Source organism: Molothrus ater, chromosome 2, assembly GCF_012460135.2.
Source record: "Molothrus ater isolate BHLD 08-10-18 breed brown headed cowbird chromosome 2, BPBGC_Mater_1.1, whole genome shotgun sequence".
Classification (NCBI taxonomy): domain Eukaryota; kingdom Metazoa; phylum Chordata; class Aves; order Passeriformes; family Icteridae; genus Molothrus; species Molothrus ater.
The window spans coordinates 81,317,198-81,342,046 of record NC_050479.2 but is presented as its reverse complement, the minus strand read 5'-3'; the positions used below and the strand labels follow the sequence as shown (position 1 = coordinate 81,342,046).

Genomic DNA, 24,849 nt, shown 5'->3' with positions numbered 1-24,849 from the left:
GAACACCAAAAAGATATTTAATATGAATTAAAATGGAGAGGTTTCTTTTCTGGTTATGCAAAGTCAAGTCTTGATTTTGAGGGCAACCACAGAGTTTCTCCATGAACATGAACAAGTGACTTTGGTGATAGTTATGCAGATGGATGTGGGCTCCTGTTTCTGCATTGAAGGTGTTTAAACACACTCCAGGTTCAGATCATTAGAATGTCACTGAACTTGTGTGAATGCATTCTTCCTGAGTGACCACCTTCATGCCAATTGGGACTGAAGAATTTACTTATTCTGCACGTACAGCCCACAAGTTCATTTACAAGAGTGCAATTGCTTATTAGGAAATATAATTTTCAGCTATTAAGGAAAGTAAAGTCAAACAATTCTTTTGAGTTAATGCATGAAATACATTTTTCCTCATTAAAATGATGAGAAACCTCATTATTATGTTGTTCAAAACATCCAGTCTCAGAGTCTAACATTAGCTGATTACATTGATTGGATTTCCCTCTATACAGAACAGAGGGGATGATTTATAGCAGGAACCATAGATTTCCAACTGAAATATTAAAGAAACATCATGAATGCTATCTACTGTATCTTCCAAACTTACTGGCTCATACTGATCTTAAAACATCTGTTTAGGGCTCATCACCTTCTTTTCTTTCCGAAATGGGTCCTATGAATAAAACTGAACAGAAATTGCCTATTAATCCTAGGGAAGAGCATACCCATACAGTAGTAATTTCAGAGTGACTAAACCCATGTGTCCAACACAGAGGATGAAAGACTCCACCCCACCTGTCCCAAAACTCCTGTCTCTTAGATGTTCCAGGACCCAACACATCAGACATGGTCTCCCACATAAAAAGGCAACATCTGAAAAATGCTTGAAGGTTCAAGGACTGAAAGACCAAGGCACAAAAAACCCCTCTGGTGTACATAAAATCAAGCAACTTTTCCCTTCCTGTTAACATCTCAATGACCCTGCACAATCACCAGCCAGCCAAGAGTTTTGGTTCAGAACAAACACACTTCATTTCCCTTACAATGATCTTTCATGCCTGCATAAAGCACTTGGGTATTTTTAACCTAGTGACTCTCCTTTATTGGGCTTTTCAGCTTACTTGAAGCTTCTCTGTGTTGTGAGCTCCCTGGCATGCCAGTAGTTCAGCTGCCATAACAAAATGCACATTTTTAAACAGCTTGTTTTTAAATTAGTGTCATCATGAGATATTCATTTGTAAAGTGCTTATTAAACATCTCACATAGATTTCCATGATAATTTCTAATTGCTTATTTTTCCTACAGGAGGGTGAAGTAATAAGAGAGATGATGCAGATAAACACAAAATCAAAGGGAAAAACATCAAAAGTGGGGAAAAGCATAGAATACATATCTCTACATCCAAGAATAGCACTGTTACCAGGATTACAGAATAGAAAAAGAATATCACTTTTATAATAGAGCAAATAATCTGATTGTTCCAATAAAATCTGTCTCTTAGGATCTGCAGTCCACAATCCTTTTAAATGTGGAAGTTCTTGTCTCATTAAGACTTGAAAATGTCCCTATTTTCCAAGCAGAATCATAGAATCATAGAAATATTTGGGTTGGAAAAGAATTCAACCATTCAACCATCAACACAGCACTGCCAACTCCATCACTAAAATGTGTCCACTCTACCACCACATCTACATATCTTTTAAATCCTTCCAGCATTTCCCAGGACAGGCTGTTCCAGTCCTTGACAACTCTTTCTGTGAAGAAATATTTCCTAATACCTAATCTAAAACTTCCCTGGTACAATTTGGTTGATAGAAGCATGCATACTAAATGTGAGCTTACTGAATATAATGATCTTCTTGAAGTAGATCATAAATGTGATGGTTTATAAAGCTGTCCTAATTTTATCTGGGATACAGTTAATTTCCTTCTCAGTAGCTGGTACAGAGTTGTGTTCAGATTTTGTGGTTCAGATTTTATATGAGAATAATGTTGAAACACCCTGATGTTTTCATTTCTGCTGAGTAGCAATATTTTAAAACAATGTTTCAGATTAAATTTTCTCAATATACAGAGAGGGAATGACTTTTTTATGCACATCCTTTTACAGTGGATAATTAATAATCTCTGGATTAGTGTTGCTGAACATAAAGCTGGATGGAGGAATAACAGTAAAATTCACAGACCAGCTGTTAACAAAAGCCCAGTAATGAACAGTGTCAATTAAATTAGTTTGTTCAAAATAGTAAGTTAAGTAATGTTCAGGACTGACAGAGTTATCTACTCTCAACAGATTTTTTTTGAACATTGAATTTGAACTGGGAATTTATGAATGACAAATTCCTCTTACATACTCAGTATTAATCTGGTGTGGGACTTTAAAGCACAGTAATTAGTCTTCCTAACCAAACACTTCAAGAGAACATCATATAGCAAAGACAAGCTGAAGGGATGGTGCAAAATCTGGGAATATCTCATAAACAAGAGTTTTTCATTTCATAAATACATTTTTGGGTAAAGAGCAAGGCAAATACAGTAAAATCAGGTTTATATGTGTGCAAATCATTTAGTTCAAGGTAAAGATAATTCAAGGCTCTAGAGAATTTTCCTTAATCAGCATTAATTCAAGATCAGAACTTGCTTCAAATGCAGAAGAAAAGCATTTATTAAGACACTTGTTTCCATTCAACTGATTTTTCCAATAACCACATCCACTGGAATACAAGATCCAATTTAGAAAACAATTTAGTGTATCTTAATTAAATATCACAGACCGTTGAAACATTTTTTTTCTATGATCTAATAACAAGATAGCCAATTAAGATGCTAATTCTGAAATAAAAGGCAAATTGTACCCTGTGATTTGCACAATGTCTCTGAGTTTAAGAGTTGTTTATATAAACAAATGAGAACAATCTCTGATTTAAATGAGTGATTTACCTGTTTTTTCCCAAATGCTTAAACTCTTCCTGTCTTTTTAAGTATGTGAGAGAGGATTTGCCTGTAAAAGTCTCAGACAGGGAGTAAATGGACTAAAATATGTTAAGGCCTGAAACCAATAGCTGGAAAGCTACCTAACTAGGAGCAGTGAGTAGAATCTATCATCAATATCATTTTAGAATCTAAGATTCATAGACACAGTCCAGGAGTCTGGGGTGTTAAGACCTCTGCAGGACTAGGCTACATAAAATACTTAGAAATAAAATCAGACAGAAGAGTAAAAACAACACAAAAATACATAAAGACAGGAGAATAAAAATCAACAGTATCATGAGGTAATATGATATGGACTTTCTGCTCACTATTGGCATGTTTTTAGAAGGAACATAGAGGAAATATCTAAACCGAGATTTTAAAGGAAGATGACACATTTGTGAATCTTGAGAGGAAGCATGTCCCAGATAAAAAAGGCTTCCATGGCAAAGAGTGCTCTGCAGAAATCATCACTTCCTGAAATACTTATGGTCAGAAACATAGTTCATAGTTCACATTACTTTTTGACTGCTCCTTATGGCTTGATACAGAATAAGGTTAGCATTTAATTTCAAAATCAATATTTTTCTGGGATGAAAAATAACAACAACAACAAAAAAAAACCCCACTCCAAAACAAAGAAAATAAATGTTTTCTGGTATTCCTTATAGCTACTGTTTCTGATTTGAAAGTCCCTTAAAATGCCAAAATTAACTGAGTTTTGTTAAAATAGTTGTGAAAATTACATTCCCAGTGTAATACAACTATAATGAATTGAATGAAAGTGAGCAGAATGCCTACCAAAGAAAAAAAATTTAAAAATTGATATAAAGGGAAAATTTTCTAGTTGCAAAGTTTTGTAATTTGGGATTGAAAACCATGTAATTTGTAGTACTCTAGAAAGATTTTTTTAATTCTTGAAGGTTTTTTTTCCCAGAAATTTGAAAGAACATGTATTATTACAGCTGAGGATTTTTCAATTCCTAATCTAGCAAGAAAAAGTTGATATTTCTAAAGTGAATATTTAAAAAAAAATAATTTGTAATAAAGTTTCAATACAGTTTATGCAGCAATGTCATTAATGAATATTGATCAGTAATTTTTTTAAAATAATAATTGATTTCTTTTTAATAAGATGAAGTTTCTGGTTCTTGACCACTGATACAGATTATAATAACAAAACAGACATCAAGCTGTCTATTCTCTAGTCATTTTTTAGAAAATTAATTTTCAAAAGACAGTAACTTAAAAATACCCTTGCAGATAATCTGCAGGAGTATACAATTCATCTTAGAAGTCATTTACTTTCTTCTGATAGTAAATTCTCAGTTGTTACAAGCATATTATGTTTTAAGAGCCCTGAGGGAGAAGGTCACCATTAAAGCTACTACACATATAGAAGAGAAAGCAATGTTAGAAACGATTTTGTAGTGTATCTGCGCATCTGGATCCACCTTGGTCTGTCTCTGATAGCTCCCAGACACTAAATCACTAGAAATGTCAGGATGCAACATCCTCAGACAGAATCAGTGGAGCTGAAATCAAGACCAGGAAACAAATTTCTTCCTTGAAATTTCTCACGAATAACTGTTTTGAACTTTTGAAGTTGCAGCCTCCAGGATAGTCCTGGATGGGAATTCCTAAACCTGGAAGAATTTTCAGGCACTTGCTTCCTTAGAGTCAGGGGGAAGCACTCAGTCTGTTTGGTAGGCTCAGCAGTTCCTTGGCACATCCAACTGATTGCTCTTTTTATAGGTAAAAGGGAGCAGAAGATGTCAGAACCTGCCTCTGAGCACAGAGAGAAGGTGCAAAGGTATGCAGGAATGTGAATTTACTGTGCCATTTCTGGGAAAAAATGTTTCAAGGTGAAGAATTTTCTTTCCTGAACATGTGTAAGTTCATACCTTGAGTAGAATCTCACCATAGACATACCCCTCTTTTAAAGAACAGATGTCTGATAAACGTGTTCCTGACTTCACATCTGTCCACCCTTTTGAAGAAAAATGGCCTCTCTGTTTTCCCACAAAGGCAATATTCCCATCTGAGAGAGGGATACATTAGGGAAAATTTTATCTTCCCTGATTCTCAGCACACAATGGATGTTTGGAGGTATTCACCCCAAATCCCCAGCAGAGGACAATTTTTCTTATCCTTGTCTGAATCACAGTGTACAATGCCTACACCTTGCTACTGATTATTGGAGTAAGCTCAGGCCAATTTAACACTTGTCTTATTTACGATGAGTTTTGTGCTATATAATGGTCATATAGAAAATCTAAATTAGGAATGAAATTATGATATAAAACCACTAGTGTTTATTTTGAAGAGCAATCATCTCCTCTCTAATATCTATGACTTGAGGTTCAGACAACACTCATGTCAGAGAATCAAAGAGGATATAACCTCAAAGAGGATATAACCTGAGTTCAGGATTAGCATCACCCTTAGAGAAATGTAACAGTCACCACCTGCTACAAGAAAGCCTCAGATAAAACCCAAGAACTGTTTCCTTGCCTGGGAACTATGCTCTAACCCTGAGCACTTCAGAAGGAAGGTATTAATTTTCCCCTGGTCTGTTGGAAGCACCTTGCTGCTTTCCTGTGGTTAGGAACTTCTGCACCTCCCATCCAAATTATTGCAGTTGAACAAAATTCAGCCTCTGTGATCCCTGCACTATTTCTTTGTTGTAGTTCTCAGGGTGCTCCTTTGGCCCTGTTGTTTTCAGCTGGGAGAGAAGAGTTAATGCTTTGTTGGAGTACGAATCATTACTCTTCTGGTTACAAGAGCACAGCTAGAATGAAATAATATGCCATGGAGCTTCTGGTTGACAGCAGGTGAAACTAGCATATTAAGTTCAATGTAGTGCAAAATAAGGGGGGATATGATTAGAAAATACTAATTACTAATTACCTTTACCCAACCCTTGTACTGGGAGATTCCCTGTGACAAGGACTTATGGAGCAGCAAGAAGTAATTAGATTTCTGACAGAGAAATTGCTGCACAAGTAATTAAGCTGTCTTTTTTCTTATTGCTAGATAGTATCAGTTATATATCTTATAATAAAAAGAAAAAAATCCATATCAAGTTTCTCAAAAACACAGCTAAGAGATGACAACTTCAGAAGCAGTTCTTTGATTTTTCTTTTTAAAGACCAAAACCAATTGCGCACCAATTGTGCATTCATTAATGCCTTTTTCTGAAGGCAATTTCAAGTAATGAGCTATGAACAAAACCAGGCAAACAACCTGCAGTTGTTGTTTCAGTTTCTTGACATTCCCTTCAATGCAAGAGTTTCTAGCTCTTTGTATAAATACTGGTGTCAGGTCAAGCAGCTAAATAACACATTTTTGTGTAATAATTTTGCTTAAAGCCCCATAAAATCTCTATTAAATGTAAAAGTAACATCAACCCCTTTATTTTGTGATGGTCATCCTCCTCAACATGTTGCTGATTTGACATTACATTATGGTATAGTTTTCCTCATGTCTGAAATGCTCAGATAAAATCAGATCTTGAGTGGCTAACATGAATTTTTTTTACTAGGGTAGCATCCACATGATACACATTTGGCTATGATAAGCAAACTGACTTAGCTAAGGCTTGAAACCTTTGAACACATGAAGAGTTTCAGAAATATATTTAATTTACTTTAGGAAATGAGTAATGTTTCTTTTAGTATGCATTGGTAGAATTATATTAAAAATCATATCAGCCAATCATATTTCAAAATAGTCAGCATCCAAGATTAACATTAATTTGTGCATATCAGCACTTCAAGACATGAAATGCTTAAAAACATACCAGTTAAAATGTATTAAATCACTATGTTTTATGACTATACCATTTCCCAGGACAGAGATGATTTACTCATTATAATTCAGTCTGTCTTTACCTCCTTCAGTGTCACTAACCAACATGCATAAAGGTTGAACAGTATGACCCCTTAGCAAATATAAGTTTTATTAACTTTAGCTCCCTAATTAAAATACTGTTCATTTAATCAATTCTGCTATTACACATTTCTAATATGAAAATTATCAACAACGTTCAGCTTGGGCCTTATTCCTTGAAATAATACATGGCTTTTTTATCTGGTCTTCTTGAAAGTAGTGTATTCTTGCCACGATTTATAATGTCTTTTCAAGGAAGGAGTGGACGTAATTCCACCAGAATGAGGTTTAGTGAGTCCTGGCACTTCATTCACCTTGTCAGTTGCCTTCAGCCTTAACCTCTGGAGAGACAATGGCTTCACTAAAAACTATCAATTCAGCCATAGGGAGGGGGAAATGTGCTGCTGTGTATGCTTTGTCACTTTAATAGAGTGATAGAAAAATGAATTACACCACAAGTTTACGAATCAGAAGTTTTCATTACTCCGAGTAATACTCTTCCATAATCACTCATCAGTGTTAGCGAGATGGGTCCACCTGTATAAGTCTCTGCTGTGTAGGTAATGTTTTTATGTTCAGATTTTCCAGTTGTTCGAGGTACAACTAAATCAACTGAAATGTGAAGATGGAGAAAAAATCTGTGTGTCTGCAGTGAGTCACTAGCCCTGGGTGTCGACTCTGGGATGATGCAGATAAGTCAGAAAAAGAAAGAGTTAAAAAGAAGTCATGGAAAATATCATACTCACTTGCTGCAGAGAAAGACAACAGAAAGGAAACATCTTAAGTGCTAAGCCAGTACCTTACGGCAAAACTCTATTTGTCAAAGTGTTCATTTCAGAGGAGAAGAAACAGAATTATTTTTTTAAATAAAGAAAATTTTAGGCTGTCTTGACTTTATTAATCAAAATTCTGTAGCTTTTCTAAAGATCAGAAAATTTCAAACATAATGCTAATTTTCATTCTATTCCAAGTGCTTTTAAATTTTTCTAGGAATATATACTGGATCACATTTTTCATTTTAGCTTTAATGTTTTAAAAAGTTATATTTTAGCATGTAGCCTGCAGCAAATTGGAATAACAATGATGGGGTTTAAGATCTACATTTATTTTTACCTCTTGAATTTATGTTTTTGAGAAGAAAGCATCCAATCTCTTCTCAAGCTTGAATAAAAAATATTTCATTGTTCCAAGGGTATTTTTGATTTCTTTTCTTAGAATTGAAAGAGTCTCTCATTCTCAAAATAGTCTTACATCAGAAAATTCTCTGATAGCTGCCTATCACTCTCAGAAGACATATTTGAAGAGAACAGTCAGCCACCCATAGACGTCTTCCATTCTGAATTTTAATAAGCTGTGAGATAAAACAGAGCTTCTTAGTCAAATATAAAATCAGAAGCATACGTCTCTTGAGTGCGAACAGAGAGGCACCCACAGATGCACACAATTTCCCAGCAAAGCCTCTGACTTTTCATGCAGAACTGCAAGCACAGGTCTGTTGGCAATATGGAGTTATTTTTGAGGTTGCCTCACTGTCTATTTTTCAACCGTGTAGGTCATCTCATGAATTTGTCATTTTGCAATGAAAATAAACCTTATATAATTCTTCAGGATTGTTTGACATCTCTTTTTCTGTACTTTGCCTCATTTCTCATTTCTGCTGGGATAATAGAGATCTCGTGCTGTTCCAAAGTGTAAAACCTGTTTTCTGTTCATACTGAAAGTTGTCAAAGCAGAACAAGGGTAAGCATAAGTCTTCAAATATAGAACTTGCAGTCTTAGAAACTGCTTCCTTTGTTCCCCTGGGTAGGACAAGGAGTAATGGGCTTAAAAGAATTGTAGGTTTGATGTTAGGAAGAGTATTAGGAGTAGTTACACTCGGGAAGAAGCAGACTGAGAGGGCTGTGTAATTTTTGTCATTGAAATACTTTGGATAGATCTGAAAGCAGATCTATCCAAAGATGGATCAAGCATGAATTGGTAGAGATGAATCAGTGCAGAAGTAAAAGACTTGAAGGAGCCACTGTCTTTTTCTACAGTGCTGAGGCACAATTCTATTCAAACATACTGACTAACAAAGCTACCTTCCTTTGGCTGTTAATGCTAGTTGTAGGTGAGAAAGAGTAGACCTTTATTTACAGGAAGTAAGTAATTTAATTGGACACGTGATTTGTCATGACAAGGTTAGAGGGAAGAGATGCCATACAGAGGGAATCTGAGAGATTTGAGAGCTAGACCCATGTGGACCTCATGAAGATAAACAAGGCCAAGTGCAAGGGGCAATCCCAAACACAAGTACAGAGCGTGCAAAGAATGGATTGAGAGCAGCCCTGAGGAGAAGGACTTGGGGTTGTTGCTGGATAAGAAGCTCAACATGATCCAGCTATGTGAACTCCCAGCTCAGAAAGTCAAACTCATCATGGGCTGCATCAAAAGAAGTATGGATGAAGAAACATGTTGAGGGAAGTGATTCTCCCCCTCTACTCTGCTCTCATGAGACCCTGGACTCCTGATTCCAGCTCTGAGGTCCTAGCATAGGAAGACTGTAGACCTATTAGAGAGAAATCTAAGGAGGGCCAGAAGGATAACCACAAGGGGTTCCCTCACAAAGGTGCTAAGAATTCTCCAGGAGAACATTGCTCCTTCCTGGCCTGGTGTCACTTTTTGCCATTCATTTGCTGCTGACCACTCCCAGAAATAACAAATTGTTTTGATGGACCTTTGATCTGACCTGACAGAGTATTTTCTAATGCTACATTTTCAGATGTGTAGAAGGTGTGCTTACTTGCCAATGTGCACACTTGGAAATACTTCATGTTTGTTTGCTTCATGCCATGGTAGACATCCACCCCGATACCACCACCACCACCCACCCAAAGAAATACATATCATTCCTGACACAGCAAAATGAAGACATTCTTCCAAATAGGTATAGAGCTTACTCCAATCCCTACTACCTGATTTACATTAGTGACTGTAAATTTGGATGGCAAGGTGCAATATTTATTAGAATCAGGTCTGATAGGTGCCGAGAAAAAAAAAAATAAAAGCATGCAAGAAAGTTTAAAAAGTCAGGCAGATTGATTTGCTTTCAGTGTATATAGCTTGTGGAGCCTGAACCACAGAAAGGAAATTATGTTTTTTTGAATCATTGCACAAACAGCCTTGACCAACCACCTCACTGCTTCCATCTGCAGCAGGACCCTGCTGCTATTGCTCACCCTGAGGGTCTCTGAGCCATGAGGCTGCCACAAACGGAGACCACAAAGCTCCTGCTCAAAACCAAGTTATTCTTTGCCCTCTAGTCTGCTTTATTTCTAAAAGCTCTGTTTGGATATAGGAGGGAAAACATCTTTTCACTTCCCTAATTTCTTTTACATCTCTAGAAATCAAACCTTTGTTTTGCTGTTAAGTTCCTGGGTTTTTTGGGTAGCAATGAAGATTCTGACTTGATGTTGCTATTTACAGTGCATTTAGTTACTAGATATACCTGCTTCCTTGGGCTACACATTCATACCTGAACAAGAGAACAAAGATAAATCATGAGTGGGCAGCAGACAGTTGTCTTAGAGAAAACAGCTTTCAGGTGAGACTGCACCAGACTCCTACCTACTATGGATTGAAGAAAAAGGATCAGGCTGTTCATACAGGCTGGGGTTGCACAATTTTACTCTAGAAGTACCTTTTCACCTGCTTATTTTGGAGGAAAGATCTACACATTTATATTGCATTTATCTTCCACAATTTTGTTGTGGGTTATGCAGCAAGAAATATTCTAGATAGAAGTATTTTGTCTGATTTATATTTCCCTGAAGTAGCAGAAACAACCAAAATTAATCTAGACTACATTTCAGGTCTACAAAATTTCATATCCTAATTTATTTTACAAGAACTTTTTTTACAAGTCCACCAGTTGGACTTGTACAAAGATAGAAAAAGGCATGTTAACCTACACCACACAGCATACTTTCTGGAAGTAAATCACTACATCCTTTACATTGAGATCTTTCTTCATTCAACAAACACTTTTTAAAAATCTCACAAAAGATTTCTTCTTAAACTGTTAAAAAGAACTAATTTCTCTCAGATTATCTATCTTGCTTTAATTTTCCTCCAGCTACAGTTGCCCTTTTTAGTTACTAACCACCTTTATTTCATATATATTGCTGAGTTTCCTATCAGCTGAATTACTTTGTGGACTTCCTGGAAGTAATCCTTCTCCATATTTTATTCTCCCTCCTTATCCTCATTTTGACTACTTACCTTCTGCTTAGCTCATTTGCTGCAATATCTCTTAAAATCAATAACAATTTCCTCCAATCCATCTCCTCAGGATCTAAGCAGATATCTTATTAGGAGAGGTGATTTGTGATAGAGAATACCTGTGTTGTTCTGAGAAGAATGGGCACTGCTTCAGTGGTCCCTCTGCCCTCTTGCAGAGCCTCCCTTGAATTGCTCGTGATCATCACACTGCTAGAAGTGGTGCCCTGCCCTCACCCATCTTCATCTGGACACGCTCTGCAGCCATGGCATGCTTCAGAGGCACGGCCCAAGGCATCCTGAAGCACAGAGCTCACATATCACAGAACAGAGTGAATCCTGAAAATGCAGGAGCTGGTTCTTCATCTTTGCAAGGACATTACAACATATAGAAATCAAGACCTTACTACTTCAAAGAGGATGGAAACTGTGAGGGATGCCCTGCAGTCTAGATTTCCCATTCCTTTGCTGCAGATATTGCAGCCAAGTCACAGTTTTATGTTATTTCTGTAAATCCTGGCTAAGTTAAGTATCTAAGAGTCATGTAGAGATTAAATCAGACTGATAAATTTTGGCCATGTTTCTTCAGCTGGACAGCTGAAAATCAGAATCAGTTCTAGAGCCTAAGGACATATTTCTATCTCTGCTAATTTTTTTTATTCGTTGTGTATAATTTTGTCTTTTAGTACCACAGAAAAACTGGATAATTTTAATTAACTCTTTTTTTAAATCAGATATGATAGTGAATACAGTAGTAAATCTGCATCTCCGTATGCATACATGAACATGTGAAGCATATGGAAGTCCCAGTAATTTCTGGAAGATGAGTACTACTTCTGGGATGTCATTTGGAAGCTGGAGACATTGAGCAAGAAATTTTTATCTTTATATACATCTACCTTCCATTTAGAATCATAGAATTATTAAGGTTGAAAAAGACCTTAAGGATTATCAAGTCCAACTGTTCATCACTAAACCATGTCCCCAAGTGCCACATGCACTTTGAACACTTCCAAGGATCGTAATTTCACCACTTCCTTGGGCAGGGAATTGGTTCAATGCCTGACCATTCCAATACCCTTGTCCTTTCCCTTCTCTTCTCCTTTAGGTAGGAATAGTCTGACTGTCTTGCACTTGGAATCACAAATTCTTTACAAAATTTCTGTCTTTTGATTTTTAGGTTTTTACAATAACTATTTTCTAATAATAAACAAATCAACCAGGGGAAGTTCTCTTGTCTAGAGGTAAAAGACACATAGTGACCGCATCTGTGAATCTTGATGTTCTTCTACCCCAAGACAGAGTATATATGTCCCAGCTGCTTCTTGGTAATAATCCCTTGGTAAATGCTGTCACCATCACCATGTGGAGTCCCATCTGGAAAGTGTTAATCGATATAGTATGAAATAATTCCAGCAAGCAAAAAAAAGAATATAATTATTTAGTGCTGTGGGAGTGTTTTCTGAATTCATTTCATTTAGGACAGTAATAGTCAATATTTATAATTTCTGTTGGAACTAATATTTTCTATTTTATTATGAAAAATCATGTGACTTAGCACTAAGCTACTTAGTCATTCTGAGACAAGTTTTGGAATTCCTGCAGATGAAAAGAATCAAACAAAATGATTATTGTAGAGAAATATCACAGACACTTTGTCCAAAGATGAGAAACTAGGTGTTAAGAGGAGCAGGATGAAGGTCGGCATACAACACAAAAGAAAATTTCAGCTGTTGGGTCTGACTAATACATAAAATGAAGAAAACCTGCAAATCATGTACAACCAAGCTGGTTTTATCTACACAATTAATATTCCATGGTTCCTTCAGAAATCTGTTTCAGAGTTATTCTGCTATGTGAACGTATTATTTATTCTCAAATTAATTTATCTATGAGGTATCTCCTGGCGTATGACCTGTGGATGACTGAAGCAGTAAAGACAAACAGGTGAAGCCTGGTGTCCACATCTCAATTAAGCTGAATAATGGTTAAAATAACATTTTTTTCACATTTGAAAGTCAACACACTTGTCTTTGCATTTGAGGTTAAGGCTAATTCTTCAAGGTGCATGAGGTAAATATTTGCCAAGCATTTAAAATGTTTTCCATGAATCAAAAAGCTCTGGAATGTTACAATCACTAATGACATGCCACCTTGCATATCTGTCAAAAGCAGGCAATGCAATTTCAGAAACTGCATAGAAGGTCAAGAGTGGAGAGTTTATTGAAAAGTATCTTTTTCCTCCCCTTAGGGCTGTAAAGGAAATTTATGTGATATGCATTCCTCTTGGCCAATCCATTTTCTCTTTATCTGAGCATGAAACAGATGCAGTGAGAAATCCATAGCTTAAAAAAATACGAATATTTTTGCAAGGCTTTGGATTTAAAATATTAGGGATGAATCCAAATTAAAAATGGAACATAAAGGAAAGCAAAGAGGAAGTGGAAATGCTGATTAATTTATGATTTCCCATAAATCTACTGTGTGTCCTTGTGACTTTAGTTCTTTCTGTGCATTTAGAAAAGAAACAAAATAATTCTACACTTAACAAAACAACAGGGAAGGATTTCTGGGACAACAAAAGAGTATTCATTAGTAGAGGTAGTGTTTCTTGTAAGCCCATGGCATTCCAGTGAACAGCACTCTCACTACACTTGAAATGCCCTTTCATAATCTTCTCAGTTGAATGGGTAGCCCAGAGCAGCTCCAGGATCAGATGAGGAATGAAAGTATAAATCTTATCCTAGTCCATTTTCCTGCATAGAATTGCAAGAAAAGTTAATTTCATGACCCTTCTTTAATTTCAGATGTAGCACTTTCCCCTTAGTGCACTCTGAACCATCTGTTCTTCTCAAAATCTTGCATACTGTCTTTTCCCCCAACAAATGAAGCACAAAAAGGTCCCCAGTACAATCTGCTTGTATGAGATCTGGGTTTGTACTGGTGTCACATCCATCACAGGTCAGTGCCTTACATTGTTCTCTACAGAACCAACCAACGACCCTAGCTTCTGACCAACAGGTAAATATTCACAGACAACAGAGCCGAAGAGTGAAAAACCAAGAGAGCACACAGTACATTAAGGTCCTGGAAAACAGATCTTTAAATCACTACAGGAACTCAGATTATCATTGGATAACAATACTATTGTTTTATACCTCATCTATGTCAAGATGTGCTTTCAAGTTCTGTTTTTTCTGTTGCTTTGTTCTTTTGCCTCTACCTCAAAACCTAGAGATTAGCCCGTAGTAGAAGGACAACATTTTCGTAAGAATGAACATTTTTGTGGAACATTGTTACTCCACAACTTCCGCCACCCTATACATGATTCTTTCTGCATGGCAGAAACACAAAACACTGCTCTACCAACTCAGGGTGACTCAAAGCCTAACAAAAGTTGTCAGCTGGCAAAATTAGTTAGTTTTTATTTGTTTATGATTTTGGTTTATTTTTCCCTGGCTTATAGCTGATTTTGATATCAAATTGGAAACAAATCTGTTGAAAAATACCTATACTAATATATATATATAAAAATATCCTTGAGGATGCTCAAAGATCCTTGGGATCTCTGAAGTGCAGAGCCAAATGTAGAGAGACTATATCTCTCTAGCCATCCTTGTCTGATGCAGCAATTACTGGCTGGGACATATTAACCTATGCCTGAGTAGCCACTTCTCAGCCATTACCTTGGAGTCTCTGGTAATAAATTAAAAGGGTAGAAAAAAATCCCTACACTGTCCTTTTCCTTTCTTTGTAAACACTTCCAGTTCATGCTGCATTTTTCACAATTAAATTGGGTAGTACTGCCACAGGCATGGATACACCCCAAATGGTCAGGTACAATTAAGGATTTTTGTCTCAATCAGAAAGACTTTAACATTTAGGTTTCTAAGAGAAGCTATTACTTTCAATTTACTCAACGGAAGTCATATACCGAATAACAGCTGTCTTATAATTACTCATGACAATTTCCACTGCAGCTAGAAACAGGTATTTTTCACAAAGAAACAAAACAAAACAGACAAAACAAACATAAACTTGAAGCAAAGCCTTAAAGCCTGCTCTCTTTAGACCTTGCTTTTTTTTGAAGAGATAATCTGAATTGCTCTACTCTTATTCACCATCAGCAATTTCTGAAGTCCTTATTCATAAAAGCATCTCAGAGGGCTAAATTTAGAACTGTTCTACATAAATCCCATTAAAAAAATATGTACAGTTTGGAGTCTGGAGTAGTTAAGGGCCAACATATTTTTTCAAAACAATGCTTATGTGCTTCTAAATTTGGGTACTGCTGCAGATAGTGGACAATTTCTTGTATTTAGGACAGAGGAAGATAGCAAACATCCTATGGCACCAGATTCAGCTAGAGATAGTGGAGGTGGCGTTTGCTCCAATCTACTCTTAACAACTGACAAGTCGGCTTTTCCACCAAAGGTAATGATCAAGAGAGTCTTTGTACAAGCTCTTTTCTAGAATATGATTTCTCTGAGATACTCGAGATAATCACATTACAAACAAGGGACCTCAGAAGGTCCTATTTTGTTCAATTAACTGTAGAGCAAATACTGATGGTTACATGGAAGTGTCTAAATTATAGACATCTATAAATGTTCATGTGAATTTCACCTTGAGGATCGTGGTCCCTTTGTGTGTCTGTCCAGAAAAGGACCAAGACAGTCCATGGGAGTCCCTACAGATAAAATGTATTAGAAAAGAAGGATAAGAGACAGTTGCCATGAATCGGAGAAAGAATTCAGAAATTCCCATCTGAAAATGCCAAAATGTATGCTGATGTCAAAGAGTAAGGGCAGAGACAAGAGCCACAGTTGTTGCCTGTTTGCTTTCCCCTTTGCCCAAGGGGGAAGGGCAGCTGTGTGCAACGGGGCAGACTGGGAGCAGAGGCTGGTGTCCTACCAGTTGGACAGACTCAGTCTCTGAGCTGCCAAGACAGTCTTTGAAGTTTCCCTGGAGGTCTTAACATGACTTCAGGTTTCACTAACACCATTTTACTTGTATTCCTGTAGGGTTCATGCCTGGGACAGCAACAGGTCATCCTTCTAATAATGCACTGAAAAGGCACCGAGTACATTAGTTGACTCCCAGTATATTCCCTTTTGTTTTCAGTTCATCATTTTTCCTGTCTTGTTAAGGATCCACTTGCTGAATAAGAGGAAAATGTAAAGATCCCTTTAGGTTCACATCAATAACTTCTTAACTTCTTTGCTTATGAGCCAAGGATTTTTTTCTTCTAGATGAGCACATACTAAGTGACTTTTCTTTTCTTCCTTTGACAGTTAGGAAAGGAAACACTGATATCATAGAGCTAAGAGAAAGGATTACCTATATATTGCCCTTAGGACAGTATGCACATCAACACACTGAATCAGGAAGAAAAGGTGATGGTTAACAAACTTTGTTTCAGGAAATCCTGTTTCAGGCACACCTAGAGGCCATATCAGCAATATTTAACACAGAGTTACTGGAATGAGACAGCCTCAGGCTGTATATGTACATAATGCATTTTAAACCGCAGTGAACAAAACGGTGATATAGATCAAAGATTTTTGTGCCAGCTTTTCCTCACTCATTGTTGCTAGGAGTGGCCAAGCAGACTTGTGTTTGCCTGGCATATCATGAGAATGATGCATGTCTTTGTAGACTTTGTACTGCTATGACAGAGCTGACATTACTCCCTATCTTTTAGATATGCACAGGTATAGGAGAGGCCATAAGTCTGTGATGTATGTTCTGCAGTCCAGAAAATGTGATATTTTTCATTGTTTTGCCCTGCTGGCTAAAACAGCAGGCTATAACTGCATGGTATTACTCACCTGCCTAGCAGCAAGAACTCCCCAGCGAGTCCCAGGCGCCTCATGGCCATCAGGAGGCCTCTGACAGTCATGCCTTCACAGAAGCAGGCAACCACTCTTGCCTTGGGCAGGTGGCTCCGAAGCTTTCGCAGCAGCTTGTCAAAACTCTGCTCGCCAGCATTGCTGTAGATCTTGTAAGAGTGCGCAATGCAGATCCCTTCCTTGGCTGCCATATCTTTGAAAGCTTCCATTCCACTTTCACCATAGTTTCCTAAATGCAAACAGAAACACAAATGCATATATTAAAATCCATGGCAGCTTTACTTCCTTGGGAAACATCAGATATTTTAGATGTGTTACATATCTGCGGAGAGATCACTGTACCAATCTTAACAATATCACTTTAATCTTTTAATTAGTAAATTTTTCAAGACAAGGTCAATAAATTTTCCTGGAAAATTCACTGCTCTTCAAGAGACTGCATCTCTGCTTAAACCAAAGGCTGTTGAGTACTTCACTACCTGTGAGGATCTGGACCATAATGTGTACAGTAGTGTATATACAAATGGCAATCTCTTCTGATTCTCTTAAACTGACTAAATGTGGCCAAATTCTCTGTGATTTACTTCAGTAAATTAAAAAAAAAATACATTGAGAATTAATTTTTAGGTGTAATATTTTAAATATATACAAAAAAAGCTCAGAATATCACCTAATTCATAATGCAATCTGAAAAGCAATATATTTTTTTTTAGCTAGAGTGAAAAGTAAAATTTGTTTTGTTGAAGCAAAAACTTCTACTGAAGAATGAATAATGAAATTGAGGATTAGCATTACAGGGATCACTAGAGCGCAGATGAACTCAATGTGCTTTAATATTTTTCTGGGTTTTCTTCCTGTTTGTTTGTTCTGAATTAAATTTCTACCAGTGGGAAAAACTTCATATTTTCTTTCAATATCTTCTTCCTCTATGGGGATAAACTGGTAATAGATATTAACAGACAGATACCTTTTTTTCCTTTATTCTGTCTCAGCACAGACACTTTCTTCACTGCCAGGCCTACACAAAAGTCACAGTGCTTAAACAGTGGATGTACTGATACCACTGACAGTCATCCCGACCAGGATTGTGTGTCTGCTTCCCTGTGCTCCTCCATCTGGCTGTTGAAATCTGTTTCATGTCTCATTTAAACAAGAAGGTCTCTGAGGCAGGAAATCTTTCTCAAAAGTAATGTCTTAAACCCTCAGTAATATTCCACAGAAATACAATCAGTTAATTAATAAAACTGTGAGTGTCAAGTGGTCAAGTTGCAAGAAAGCACTGATCCTTCACAAATTTGTTAGCTTGCAAACGGAAGAATCTGTAAGAAAAATACTCTCTTACCAGCAGAATTACAAGTACCCAGGAGCACTGACAGTGAAAATGCATGTGGAGCAGTGAGGATCAGACAGGGATTTGGACTGTCATCTGTTTTTTTCTTTTGATTTGGACATTGGAGCCATCAAGAATTCATCTTGCCCACCTGAGGAGTCATCCCTATCATTCTGGGGCTGCAGCTCAGAGGTTTTGTTACACTCAGAACTGAATATGAAAGTAAAAACAGCTCCCAGTTTTAGGATCTTATCATCCAAAGAGTCAAAAGAAGAAAAGAACAACACAGGAAGTAACATTATCTTTCTTTCACACCCGCAATGAATCACTGAGACCTTGAGACCACTAAATTTCCAAATTGCACACCCAACCAAAATGGCAACTTGAATGTAGGTCTTTCTACCTGAAGGTACACCCTTACCCCAAAGGTCTTTCATTTTCTTCCTTGCTGTGATTAGGCCTAATGGAAACCACATTATCATGCAAATTGTGCCCGGACAAAATGCCATTTAAACTCAGTTGTTCCAGTGCTTCCTGAGAGCAGTAAATCAGGAGTCCAGTGCTTACCCCTGTGTCATGCCCTTAGGGCAAACTGTGTTTCCTGTGGTACATGAGCATCAAGTGATTCCCATGGGATGCTGAAACAGTTCATCTAGAGGTCAAAACCATGGTGTCTCATGAAATATGTATTATATCTGCCAAAGCCAGCCTGAAGGAAAAATTGGGGTCAGTCACATTTAACTCCTAGCAGACCCGGAGGTCTTCAAAAATAAAATTAAGCCATCTGACAGGAAATAAACTACTTTGTCTAAAATTATTTTCATTTAGGTCATTCTGGATCAACATTAAATATTCTATTTCACTTTTTCTAACAGAAGATGAAAAGAACAAGGAAACATTGTCAATCTTTGCCATAGAAGATGTAAGTTTGAGGAAAAACTATATATCTCAATATCCTGGTTTTGGTTGTGGTAGAGTTACTTTTCTTCACAGTAGTTAGTACAGTGCTATGTTTTGGATTTGTGCTGAACACAGGGTTGATAATACAGAAATGTTTTTGTTATTGCTGAGCAGTGCTCACACAGAGCCAAGGCCTTTTCTGCTCTTTGTGCTGCCACACTGGTGAGAGAGTGGGGGGTACATGGGAGGCTGGGAGGAGGCACAGCCAGGACAGGTGATCCCAGCTGACCAAAGGGATATTGCAGACCATGTGGCATCATGCTCAGTACATAAAGTTTGGGGAAGAAGGAGAAAGGGAGGGGTGTTTGGAATGATGGTGTTTGTCTCCTCAAATCATCATTACACGTGATGTGGCCCAGATTTCCTGGAGACAGCTGAACGTCTCATGGGAAGCAGTGATTTAATTCCCTGTTTGCTTTGCTTGTGTGCACAGCTTTTCTTTACCTGTTTAACTGTCTTTAACTTAAACCATGTGTTCCTTAGCTTTTACTTTTCTGATTCTCACCCCAATTCTGCTGGTAGGGGAGTGAGCGAGAGGCTGCCTAGTGCTTCATTGCTGGCTGGGGTTAGACTGTGACACCCAAAGACATAGAAATTCTGAAGATCTCATTCTCTGTCAAAAAACTGAGTGGAAAATTCCCAGCCAGGTCTAATTTACTTACAGAACTGCATATCTTTTATGTTGCAAATACTGCAGTATTTGCTTGAAAGTGTTATAAGCATTCAAACTTTTCTGTTTGAATTCTGTTATCCTCAGGCCTGGTATAAAGTTGACAATAGGTTTAATTACAGTACTGAAAAATAGCAGGTCTTTTAGAGAGCACAAAGTGCATTAACTCCTTTCCAATCCAATAAAATCTGCTCGAGCACAAACACCATGGTTTCATCAAGCATCGAGACAGGGAGATTTTATGAAACCATACAAAAAGTTATGTGTCATCCAAAATCATAGGAAACATGTTAAACTACCAGGAGAGGAGTACTTAGGAAAATGTTATGTTCTTAACATTTAGAAGAAAATACATCCTCGCAGTCCAAATCTGAGAGTCACTGAGGTCTCCAGCTGGGAAAACTACAGCTCTATGACATGAGCTCTAGGGAGATTTGATAAAAACAGAAAGCAGCTTTGCTTCAAGGCACTCATACAAATACACCAGTGGTGCTCTTGTCTCGCTGATTAACCTCTATGCACTTAATTATTCATAGTGAATTCTCCTGTTGTGCAAGGGTTTTGATGAGGTATGTATATCTGTATGAGCTATACTGTGGGGATAATGAACACTCCTTGATGGAAAAAGAAAATCTTTTCTGTAAAATTTTTTTGCACCATATATTAGCAAAAATTTCATCTGGGCTTGCTTTCTGAATAAAACATGTATGTGCATAAACATATACATTTAGCATTGAAGAAATTAGAGTGGGAAAGAAGGTAAGGTATATTCTGTCATTTCCTTCAGGATGTAAGGTTCACAGTGGAAGAGAATCTTCATGCTTTCTATATGGAACTGGTCTCCTCAAGGACATGATTCTTCAGTATACCTGTAGCAGTACTACCAAAACTGCCTCAGCTAGAGCAAGTTTCCATCAATGGGGCAGTTCTCACTGTTCAGCCAAGTCTATGACACCAGAAAAAGGATAAAGGGGCTTCAGGATTTACACAAATGGATGGACAATAGTGATGTTTTACGCAGTTTGTAGTTTCATTTCCAAGTGAAAATTAATTCAGAACTCCTTGGCTGGAAGCAAACTAACATTTTTTGGTGAGTCCCATATGATGAAAGTTGCCTACATCCTGGGAATTTATCCATGTATCTATTTTGTTTCCACTTCTAAATTTAAAGAAAATTCTGAAGGAAATGTTCAACAGAAGGGAGGGATTGATTTACTCTTGCTTACTTCATTCCGATTCATCAGAAAAGACTCCACAAACAACACAAGCTGGAGCTCAAGTATGGTCAATTTAAATTCAGCTCCTCTTGCCTCACCAAACTCCATCTCCATTTCAGTATTTGGAAACTGGCACCTTTATACTGCTACTGGCTCTGCTGGAGGGCATATCACAGTTTTTTAGTTGATGTTCCTGTCCTCTTGAAATTTTGTCTGCAGTGCTGTAATCAGAACTATTAGCAGTAGATGGCTTTTGTAAATGTGTGCTCTTGACAACAAGTGGTATCTGGGTTCTTTTAAAATACCGGCCTGGATCCTGCGTGTTGCCTACCTGAACACCTGGCCCTAAGCCCAGTCAAAAGCTACTCCCATATGTCACTTCATGTTTTTTTAAAAAAAAAATTACATCATTGCGCGAAAGGCTTGTCCCTGCTGCAGAGTTGGAATTTTGTTCAAAACTCAAGCATATGTGTCCCCACCTACAGTCTAACTATAACAATCTGTTGGTTCCACTTCCCATGAATCAGTACTAGAAACTATTAAGAAGCTTAAAAAGAACAGATTGTGCTTTTTTTCCAGATGATGCTTTATATAGTACAGTACATAATAATACTTCAATCTGATAGAAACGGGTCAGGCAAACTGCAGGCAGCTCTTGCTTCCCCTCCTGCCCCCAGCTGAGCCAATTAAACTACCTAACCATAAACCATTAAGATCTTATGTGCTTTACAAAGCAAAACAACAATGTTTTAATTCTTAAAATATTTAGCAAAATGTATTGACATCTGTCCTATCAGATTAAAGGTTATCAATAGGAGGTGAAAAGTCTCTACTGTCAAATGAAAGAACAAACTGTGTTTTCTCCTGCCCAGGAATTTTTGGGATGTCATGTATGCCTTTTTGCATAAAAGAGCTTTTTTATCCATAGTTGTACATGCAAATTGTTATCAGCCAGTTCTTTTGTTTAAGATATTTTCATTGACCATAGATGAGCATCAACCTTTAGGAGAGTTTTAAGATGTAGGATTGTTTCTGGCAGGTCACAGTGAAAATTCACAAAGCAAAAGAAGAGGAGCCTTGAGTGGAACAGAAGAAATGCATTATGTCGTTCATTAGGCTGGTAATAATCCTACCTGTCACAAAGCATATTTGTTTAAGCAGAAATACTCATTATTTTTCTAGACAAGAAGGAGCAAACCAGAATAATATTCTATGTTGTGTCTGAGCCACAGAAAAGAAGTCAAGATAGGTTAAAATTTGCAGTATATGTTTTGCAAGAAATAAAGGGAATAAAATAAATAAAGATCTTCATTTTACCCTAGTTTCCATTTGCACCAGAAGGATGAACTTTGCAAGAAATATAAAAAAAAAAAAAGAAGCTTTGGTATAATTTTGAAAATACTTGTGGGTGTAATACCATATATTTATGAAAGGCAACATGTTGGTTGATTAGCATGATGCTCTTCCCAAAAGTTGAAGATATGGGCGTGTTTCCCAAATGGAAATGTTAGATGTGTCCTTGACAGTTACAATTCAAATTAATAATGAAAAAACACCAATAGTACCTGCTACTACCTGCCAGATATTTTTTACATTTTGCTCTTTTGACTATGGGTCTTTTAAGGTACCTCACTATCAAGAATAGGGGCATAAACCAAGTCTTTCGAGCAGCTGGAGCAATCACATGCCACTGATACAACATGATCAAAATCACAGCCTTCTGTGTAGTTATGTCTGCAAATAGAACATGACAATAGAGTGTTACTTTATTCTAAAGGGTACAAACCAAATGAAATCAAAGCACATATGCCTGAAATTCTGGAGTTGTCTATATGTGTTTAAAAAAAAGAAAACCCAACCTCTTTTCATCTGATCCAAATACTTAAATGATTTTTATACAGGATTTCAGTTTCTATATTAAATATATATGTGTAAAACAATGAAAAATAAAATTAAAAGTTCATTTTGAAAGCAACCCATTAAAAACAACTTAAAGGAGAATAGTTCCTCCAAATATATTCTACTTAAATATTTCCAATATTTTCTTTTTCCTTAATAATCACTTGGAAGACTGGGCTGTTCCACTTCAATCATCTTGAGTGTTAGATAGCAACTTCAAGAACTTTGGGCTCTTTTCTCATGATATAGTAAACATAAAAATCTGAATTTAATGGAAAAAAAGGATAAATATGTACACACTTTTGTATGGACAGGTTTCTCCCAAGAAATGATCTCTCTATTGAAGCAGACAAGGAATGTTAGCTGGGCTGGGAGAAATCATCTTCTGCCCTGCTCAGCAAAGGAGCGCCACAGGGCAAAAATTTCCATAAAGGATTAAATTAGGAGTTTACTACTCCATCCTTGAAATTGCTATACTTGCCTTCTGTAAGCACAGACAGTCTCAAAGTGATTCAAAGGAAAAAATCTAACATCTGAGGCCTCATAGGGGCCATCACAACTGATGGCTGCAGTTGGGACTCTGTCCTTAACTGTCTGTGTGATAGTGGAGAATCACTTACATCTTTCCTTGGGTGTCACTCTTATCTGTTCAAACTAAAAGCTCTGCAAACATTTACCAAGCACTCATAAAACTCAGACCAAAAGGGTTGCCTATGTCCCTGTATGTTGCCTACTATGATTCAAGATGTGTCAATACAAAGAAACGCTAGTTACCATGATATCATGCTTGCTATAAGCCTGATTTCCATTTCTATGAAGAGTTTTGAGGTTTTTAGTTTTCTACATTTGAAAACATTAAATTTTTTTATAATCACAAAAATGTTAGCTAAACAAAGCCCTCCCCCCTATTTCTAATCTTCTTAAAATTCAATCAGTGAAATAATGTGTGGAAATTATAACATTTAATTTAGATATTGACCAATTTATAATGTAATGTAAGACTCATATTTCTTTCTGCAATGTAAAGTAAAATCAAACATGTATTTTGAATCAGGAAACTATTTTTATTTCTTAAGTAATTATCTAAAATATTAGAACATTAAAAACAAATTTAATGTGTTTAATTGGGAAAATAATTAACTATTTTCTATGAGGATAGGTTTCAGCTACTAGGTATTTTCTGACTAGAAATTCTCATCCAAAGTCTTTTAGACCAGCTCTATTCGTCAGGTATTTGTTTGACTAACCAACTTTTAAATTATTTTAGAAAAGAAACATATAATATACTCCAAACGTAACTGTACTTAATTAATTTAAACAAATCTGTTTATTATCTCCTCATCTGAGATCTCATAAATATCAGTTTGATATCAAAGTCTCTTCTCTCTCATCTTCTCTGAGCTATTTTGAAATAATAAATTAATTTCTCAAGATAATGATGACCTACTTTCACAGTTTAATGCACCCCACTTTTATGTATTTTTAAATTATCACCTCATAACTTTAAAAGAGAAACTCATTTAAACATTGCTGTTATGTGAGCAAAGGGAACAGTGTGGAAGCAGCCTTTTCTGTATGCTTCCTTTGATCCCTCCAGCTGACTGGAATGTCTGCAGCTTTGTGGCTCCTGTCCACTGAGCAACGTTTGAAGTCCTACATGATGCTAATGTCTACTAGAGGATTTAAAGTCTGACAGCTCCGGCAGAAACATGCTGATATCTCGACTGCTCTCCTTGTTTTCAGACTGAAGTGATTAAGATTCTTCTGTACTTTGTGTTTGGAAATAGCTCTTTCTATCTACCT

The 24,849-nt window shown here is 36.8% G+C and overlaps 1 protein-coding gene across 1 annotated transcript in view; it reads right to left on the bottom strand.

The window, feature by feature from the left end:
• The window catches only part of GRM5 (glutamate metabotropic receptor 5), a 245,485-nt gene that overhangs the window by 117,659 nt on the left and 102,977 nt on the right, over window positions 1-24,849 (bottom strand). The window contains 1 exon segment of the mRNA XM_036387406.2: window positions 16,950-17,199. Coding sequence (XP_036243299.1) covers window positions 16,950-17,199 — 250 coding nt within the window.